This window comes from Salvelinus alpinus, chromosome 4 (assembly GCF_045679555.1).
Source record: "Salvelinus alpinus chromosome 4, SLU_Salpinus.1, whole genome shotgun sequence".
Classification (NCBI taxonomy): Eukaryota; Metazoa; Chordata; class Actinopteri; order Salmoniformes; family Salmonidae; genus Salvelinus; species Salvelinus alpinus.
Window position 1 is genome coordinate 48,766,816 of NC_092089.1, and position 8,512 is coordinate 48,775,327.

Below are 8,512 nucleotides of genomic sequence, written 5' to 3' on the forward strand. Positions count from 1 at the left end.
TTTCTAGTTTACATCTATGCATTTTTTTCTATCTCCTCTCTACAGAGAAGAAAAAGCCAAAAAGCCCCATTTCAAAACTGTTCAAAGTCAAGAGTAAATTCACTGTGACCCCTGAGGTCAAAGGTAATGAATTCCATTATCATCCGCCATCAATATTAAAGATATGAGATGATGAATCAATTATCACTAACATGCTTTCTAGTGTGCCCAAATGACACACATCAGTAATAAGACACAATTAAATGTATTCAATCCCCAGGTGGGGAAAATGTATCTTTCAAGAGTGTCAAATGTATAATTTAAATCGTTGTCTTGATAATTTAGCTGAGGAAGAGTTGAAACCTCGGCGGAGTGTAAAATCTTCTCATCTCAGAGGTAGGTTGATAACATTACGAGTTGGGCCAAACTGTGTAACACTGACATTGAATTGACTGTTGAATTAATATTTGCTTATAAAGACATTATAATACACGAATTGCAGCAACATTTCTCATAGATATGACTTGAGTATCTTATTGTAATGTGTTAGGTATGTGTGCCCATGTTGCGTGTAATTTACTTGTCTCTCTTCTATTGCAGTTCCTCTTTCAGCTCACAGAAATACCCTTCTGGAACGTACAGAACGACTTAAATCTTACGCAGAAGGGGGAGGGCAGGCCTCCAACTCTGCTTCTCACATTGAGATCCGATACACTGATCTCTTCGTGACCGAGGACAACGAGTCATTTGACAGCAGCCAGCATGAGTACTTCACCCTGGCCAGTCGACGGGCACGCATCTACGCCCACCAGGCCTGCCAACGCATCTGCCCTCGCCACCTCCTGAGCCCCCAAGGCACCACAGGGCGCCCACCTAAGCGGGTAAAGGTGAAGGGCATCGCTGGCATCGGCAAGAGCGTGGCAGTGCAGAGGCTGGTCTATGAGTGGGCGCTGGGGAAGCACATGCGTGAGTTCACCTGTGTGTTCGACCTCCGCTTCCGCGAGCTGAACCTGATGAAAACCCCGCTGAGCTTACTGGACCTGCTCGAAGACCGATTCCGCTACTTCAAGACTGTCCTGCCAGACCTTCTGGCCTCGCCAGGTCCCTTGCTCTTCATTCTGGATGGACTGGACGAGTTTAAATACCAACTGGACTGGAATGCTCCTGACAGGGACATCGGCGTGGACTCCAAGGTGCCTGTATCAGAGCTGATAATGGCGTTGATCAAGGGGAGTCTACTCCCAGAATCCTCGGTCATCCTGACATCCAGGCCTTCCACGGACGCTCCTAAGCGGTTCTTCCAGCGTTGCTGCGTGGTCCTGGGCTTCGAGGAGGACCAAGTGAAGGAGTACACCTCCAAGTTCTACAAGGACCCCAAGGTGTCTGAGAAGGTGTACAACTACATCCTGGACAACGACAACCTCTTTGTGCTCTCCTTCATCCCTCTCTATTGCTATATCATCTGCACCGCCTTGGCTGAGTTCTTCTCCAGTCAGGAAGATAGTGACTCACGGTCTCTAGAGTTGAACCCACCTAGGACAGTCAGCGAGGTTTACTACTGCTACCTGTTTACAGCCATCAAGCACCATGCGCTGAAAGGGAAGGCGGAGAGGAACACCCTCAGATCGGAGGTACTTTCTCTAGTTAGGCAACAGCTGACGAACCTGGGGAGATTAGCTTACGAAAACCTTCTAAAGAGTAAGATCATGTTCGACATACAGGACCTGGAACGTTATGGTCTCACGCCAGTAGATATACAGAGCACCTTCCTCAGTCAGATCCTGGTGCCTCTGAAAGAGGAGAGGGTGGAGATGTTTTCCTTCTTCCACTTGACCGTCCAGGAGCATCTGGCCGCCCTGTACTGTGCAATCAGCCTCTCAAAGCAGGGTCACATCATCCAGGCTCTGGACTTCTGGTGCTTTGGTGAGATCCCCCCACCTTCCACCTCCCCAACTTCCCTACTGAGCCAAGACCTCCACCTGGACCAGACTAGGGTGGAGAACCTGCAGATGTTCACTCGCTTCTTCATGGGGCTTCTCCGGACCAGGCTGGGGGGGCAGTTGGATGGGCTGGTGCTGGCCCCTCTGGAGGTGGGCTTGGAGGGTGAGGATATCCCCACCAGGCTGGGTATCTGGTTCCAGAACCAGTTTAAGGGTAGGCAGCTAGCCAACCAGACGGCGCTGAACCTGCTCCACTGTTTGATGGAGCTGCACATGAAGGAAGTCACCAGCAGGGTGGCACCGGAGATCCGGAGTCTGAACCTGTTCAAGATTAAGCTGAGCGTGGTGGACTGTACAGCGTTACACTATGTGTTGCAGTTCTCCCCACATAGGCTCAAGGAGCTCAACCTGGGATACTCCAACATCGGAAACAGAGGTCTTCGCAGGCTAGCTCCGATATTGCACCGCTGTGAATCTCTTTAGTGGGTATTCATAGCACTTTTCTTGTGTGACACAGCTTTGCACCGCTTGTTGCAAATGTTTGATCATTAACAGGGACTAACTGATGAGAAGTATAGCAATTAACTCATTAATGTAGGTAACTATAATTTGAATTTTTTCTCAGTCTGCGATATAACTGTCTGGAAAGGGAGGCAGCCATCCTGGAATCTGCAGTGTTGAAATCAAACGAGTGTCAGGTGAAGAAGCTGTTGTAAGTGACCCTGAAAAGAACATTTTCTGAAAATAACAATTTCCTTTCTAAGACTGTTTCATAGCACCTCTATCTCACACTTGAACTCTTGACTCCTCTATTTTGTACAGCATGTGTGGTAACAATTTGGGTCCGGAAGGAGTTCTGGAGCTGTGGAATGCCCTGGAGCAGAACACTACACTGGAGGAACTCTACTTGGACATCACTGGCATCACAGAGAGAGGAACAGAGAACATTGTCAACTGCCTCAGCAAGAACACCTCTCTGAAAACGCTGACGTAAGAGAAAGGGGAGAGAGAGATGTGTTATCTTTTTTGTAATATTTATTTTATCTGACTTAATATTACTGCATTGTTGAGGAAAAGCTTGCAAGTAAGCATTTCACTGTACTGTTTACATCTGCTGTATACTGTGCGGGTGACAAATACACTTTGATTTGATGTTGAGAGTTTTCTCTGAAGTTACAATGGGTGTTGACATACTGCCATCTAGTGTATTTCACAGTTGTTGCTATGATAACATCCTGTCTGACCTGTTATGTTCTCCTTCCCAGCATCGTGGGGAATGACATTGGGGAGGTGGGGAAGAGGAGGCTGAGGGAGCTAGGGCATCGACGGCCGGGGCTCCAGATCATTGGGAACTTTGTGGACGACCTAGGACTGCTAAAGGCCTACCTGGACTGGGTAGAGGAGATACGGGATGACCGGGACCAGATGGACTCAGTGAAGAACGCTGATGCCCTACAGTCCATCTTGAAGGGGCTGAGGGTGGGAGCAGATGGGGAAAATGGGGAGGGAGGGGAAGGAGAGAACACAGCTAAAGCCCTGGAGCTGGAGACCAAGATCTTGGAGCTTTTGAACGCCCCCACTCACCTGGCTGGAGTGAGATGACTTCACTTAACCTTTTGCTCCGTGAGGAGCACAGGTTATCCACAGTGGGATGGCTGATCAAGTCTAAATGGGCAAAATAAAATGCAACCACACCTTTGCATCGTCACAAAACCAGAGAACAACCACTGTTCGGTGAAGTCCACAAAGCAAGCATATTGCATGTAACAAACTGTTACATGACCTACAGCATGGTCAAGCCAGTGAATGTTTCCAAAATGTTCTGACCACTGAACAACTATTGATTTAGAACCACGGAGAGTTACCACGAGTCTCAAAGAAAACAGGAGCTGCCTCCACTATTCCAGCACCAATTTCAACTTCAACATTTCAACCACATCAAATCACCTGTTCTTAGTCTAACACAGTGACAACTAAAAGTTACCAAAAACTATTTAGTCCAATGAGCTAAATATGATGTGGCTGTCCATGGTTTGTGTTTGTGTGTGTGTGTGTGTGTGTGTGTGTGTGTGTGTGTGTGTGTGTGTGTGTGTGTGTGTGTGTGTGTGTGTGTGTGTGTGTGTGTGTGTGTGTGTGTGTGTGTGTGTGTGCGTGCGTGCGTGCGTGCGTGCGTGCGTGCGTGCGTGCGTTTGCAAGTAGTTAAATATGTTGACTCACCCTACTTGTTGATGAAACGGTCAACCGCTCTGTCATACAGACACGCTTTTATTCTTTGTTGTCCTAGGCTACCTGGCTAAAATGCTTGCTCGCTAGCCTGACTTCAATTCATGGCAACATTAGCTAGTTAACATTAGCCTTCTACATCTAGCTACATATTGAACTTCCATCCTATCAGGCCAGGGGAACAACAATGTGTGAATAAACGGTTGGATCAGAATCACTCAGAATGAAGTAAAACCACAAGTCCAAATCCTTATCTCCATCCATGTCTAATTTAGTAAGGGGACAACTTTAGCTAGCTAGCCACCAGAGAACAACACAACGAGATGCAACAATTCAAGTTGTTTCTGTGAATGACGTATGCTCTCAATGTGATTTGATAGGAGTGACGCCAAAATTCAAGCTGGCTTCCCTACACACTTTTTTTTGATGCGCCAGGATCATTCACAATTGCGCTCGCTCAGTTTAGTTGATTGGCATATGTTTGTATACTTTTTTTTATCAAGGGAGGCCAAATGCTTGCTGGCTTCCCTTGCATTCCATTCAATGCTATTGGCGGCAACAATAGATGGACAGAGATGGATGGACAGAGGGGCGCTGTTTTGCTCGCTCGAATGCTTTGTCTGATGAGATACACTCTTGTCGAATTGAAGGAAAATTATAAAACACAGAGAGATGAAAGATAAATTATACATTTTTTATTGGTAAAACATTTTTGGGAAGCCTGGCTTCCCTTGGCATCCATGAATACACGCCACTGCCTATAGCCCTAAATCCTAGCCCCTTTTCTAATTGGGCAGTAGTGATTATGTTGCCATTGCTGTAAAAGCTGAACGTGTAATAAAGCTCCTTTGCGTGTACTTTGCACTGTCTCTGTGGTAGTGTTTGCCGTGGGATTTTAGAACTCTGGGGGTGACAAACATTGTTTCTGTGAAATGATTTATCAGCTGAACAGCGCTGACACTGAGAGCAATGATTAAGAAACTGGATGGAAGTTAGTGTGTCAAAATACATTTGTGCGGAACAGTGTTACATCTGATACATTTACAGTAATTAGTGTCATGCTGAATGTAACTTTTGAATTAACACATACAGCTCTGAAAGTTCCTAATTTTCTCAGTCAGAGAGTTGCAGTAAAAAAACACAAAAAATACAAAAAGAATAAGACAAACCCAGCATGGCCAAATAGCTCTATTTTCATGTCGTTCAACAAATGTAAACGCCTGGAGATTGCTCATTGGCATTTGGCTTGGAACAGGTGCTTTGGTCAGATTACATAAAAATTGAGCTCACCAGTGCTGGGTTTGGCATCGACATGAGAGTGCATAAGCAGAAAATGACCCCATAACTACTGTCAAATATGGAGAATATTTGTTATGGGCTATTTTGCTTCCACTGGTCCTGGGGCCCATGTTAAAGTCAACAGCATCTTGAACTTTACCCAGGACATTTTAGCCAAAAACCTGGTTGCTTCTGCCAGGACTCAGGAGGCTCAAACTTGGCCGCAAGTGGATCTTCCAGCAAGAGAATGACCCCAAGTACACATCCGAATCCACAAAGAAATTATTAATTGGCCACAACATCAACAGTTTGAAATAGCCATCTCAGTCTCTGGACTTGAAACCCATCGAAAACCTGTGGTTTCAATTGAAGAGGGACGTCCATAAGTGCGGATATCAAGGATTGGATGGATTCTATATGGAGGAATGGTCTAAAACCCCTACCAATGTGTTCTACAACTCAAACATTGTAGAAAAAGGCTCAGTGCTGTTATCCCTGCAAGGTGAGGTATTGAAAACAAGGTTGTCAATAATTTTGACCCTATTACTTGTTAAACACACTCTTTCTCTGTGCAATTGTATTAGTTTAAAATGAAAACACGTGGCGCATACAATCAAGCTTAATTTATTTTCTAACTGACATTTTTGATCATCTTAATCAAGGGTGTCAATTTCAGAACCCACTGTACTTTATTACTATGTGTTACAGAAACCTAGCTACAGTATGATTATAGTAACTCAATACAAAAAAAGGTCTCCCTTCCCTCCAAATTATTCTCATAGTATTGATAATGTGTGAAATAATGTGTCAAGTGGAGGATAGAAACAACATTTCAAAACCTGCTTGATTGCAATAAAATCCTATTAATGTCTAGGTTATTTTGTTTGAGATACTTTGCACAAAAGTATATTTCAAATCAAATCAAATGGTATTTGTCACATGCGCCGAATACAACAGGTGCCGAATTCACCTTACAGTGAAATGCTTACTTACAAGCCCTTAACCAACAATGCAGTTTTAAGAAAATACCACCCCCCAAAAAATAAGAGATAAGAACATCAAATAATTAAAGAGCAGCAGTAATAACAACAGGGGGAACCGGTACAGAGTCCATGTGTGGGGGCACCGGTGTCGAGGTAATTGAGGTAATATGCACATGTAGGTAGAGTTGTTAAAGTGATGCATAGATAATAACAGAGAGTAGCAGCAGCGCAGAAGGGTGGTGGGGGGAGTCTTATGGCTAGGGGGTTGAAGCTGTTTAGAAACCTCTTGGACCTAGACATGGCGCTCCGGTACCGCTTTCCGTGCGGTAGCAGAGAGAACAGACTATGACTAGGGTGGCTGGAGTCTTTGACCATTTTTAGGGCCTTCCTCTGACACTGCCTGGTATAGAGGTCCTGGATGGCAGGAAGCTTGGCCCCAGTGATGTACTGGGCCGTACGCACTACCATATATAGTGCCTTGCAGTTGGAGGACGAGCAATTGCTATACCAGGCGGTGATGCAACCCGTCAGGATGCGGACACCAAGTAACTTGAAGTTCTGAGCACGCACCCCTGAGGGGCCCCAGTGTTGAGGATCAGCGTGACGGATGTGTTGTTACCTACCCTTACCACCTGAGGGCAGCCCGTCAGGAAGTCCAAACTCAGTGAGTTTCCTGTTTGAAAAGAACTTACTGCTGAGAGATTTCGTTCTACCCGCGCTGCTGACAACTATTTTTGTCCGCTCATACAGGAGTAATAAAGGCTTAGTGCACTAATTTCTGATTTATCAGGATTTATACCTCCCACAGCTATGTTTGGTTGTCCATATTTGCACAATTTTGTAAGGGAAACAATCTCTCTAACTCGTCTATCAATATATGAATGTGACCCTACGTCTCATTTTGGAAACTCTGTAAGCCCAATGTTGTCTTTTTGTGACACTTATAAAACTGCTGTACCTTTCTGGCTCAGAATGTTTGATTCTCAATATCCTTTATTTTCTACATAATCACCACATATTAGAGAAGACAGGGAAAATATGTCATGTACTTGTCTAGCATGGACACGACACATGCTTGTGTAGGGGACTCGTGTTGTCTCAGACGAGTGGACAGATTTCTAATGTTTCAGAGGCTACAGATGCCACAATAATCATGATGACATACAAAAAATACTACTAAGAGATACATCTGGGACTGAGGAGATGTAGTCTAACATTCTTTTTTGGTTTGGGACCTGTGCAGGTTGCAATTTTGCAGCCGTGGGTCTCAGATATACTGTAACACTGTTCCACCCAAATGTGTATATTTTCATATACTAACTTCCATCTCGTTTTCTTGATCACTGCTATTGTGTCAGTGCTGTTCAGCCGATAAATAATTGAACAGGTTGTATTTGATGGAATTAACACTGATTGCCATAATTAAACAGTATCTATTTCCTTTTTACAGATATGTTGAATATCTAAATATGAACAGACAATATTTCTGCATAAACCAGCCCTACAAATCCCAGCTCCATTTTTACATTTATTTTTATTTTTTATATTACAAAATCCACATATAATCTCCAAGAAATCTCCAAAATCTTTTAAAGGTTAAACACATTTGTTTGCATATTAATTATTGCTTTTCAGTAAATATATTTTTTAATTGAAATCCACACAGAGAAATCAGAAATGGGAATAGGAACAGAAAACAGAAACAGACCAAATATGTAATTGACACTACATCGACACTGAACAAAATGTGCTGTTTGTAGCAAGTAAGCACATTTCTCACATTATATGACCAAAGGTTAAAAATACTGCATCATTGTCTTTCTTTATACATGTAGCACTTTCAACAAAGTTGAAATGTTCATGAGATGGGTCTAAGGTGTCTAAGTGTCTGATAGTGTCCAGATGCTAGTGATGGATAGGCTGTTGAGGTTTATAGCTATGAAACAATCAACCAATTACATCAATTAGGTACTTTTTATTACATTTCAACTATACATTGAATCACAACATAAATACATTCAGAATATTATATATATATTTTTTTTAATACTTTCTACTGAAAACATTTCACTGTACTGCAGTAACCAAAGGCTATATTTGACCAAACAA

At 43.6% G+C, this 8,512-nt stretch overlaps 1 protein-coding gene across 1 annotated transcript; it reads left to right on the forward strand.

Annotated features, from left to right (window-relative positions):
• Window positions 1-211: 211 nt before the first annotated feature.
• Window positions 212-3,521, forward strand: LOC139572606 (NLR family CARD domain-containing protein 3-like). The gene is made up of 6 exons (XM_071395301.1): window positions 212-224; window positions 325-375; window positions 580-2,401; window positions 2,545-2,631; window positions 2,742-2,909; window positions 3,185-3,521. The coding sequence occupies exons 1-6, from the start codon at window positions 212-214 to the stop codon at window positions 3,519-3,521; spliced, it is 2,478 nt and encodes an 825-aa protein (XP_071251402.1).
• The last annotated feature ends 4,991 nt before the right edge of the window (window positions 3,522-8,512 follow it).

Coding starts and splice junctions, on each gene's coding strand:
- LOC139572606 (XM_071395301.1), top strand. Junction 376..579: donor AAAATCTTCTCATCTCAGAG/GTAGGTTGATAA, acceptor CTTCTATTGCAG/TTCCTCTTTCAGCTCACAGA. Junction 2,910..3,184: donor ACCTCTCTGAAAACGCTGAC/GTAAGAGAAAGG, acceptor TCTCCTTCCCAG/CATCGTGGGGAATGACATTG.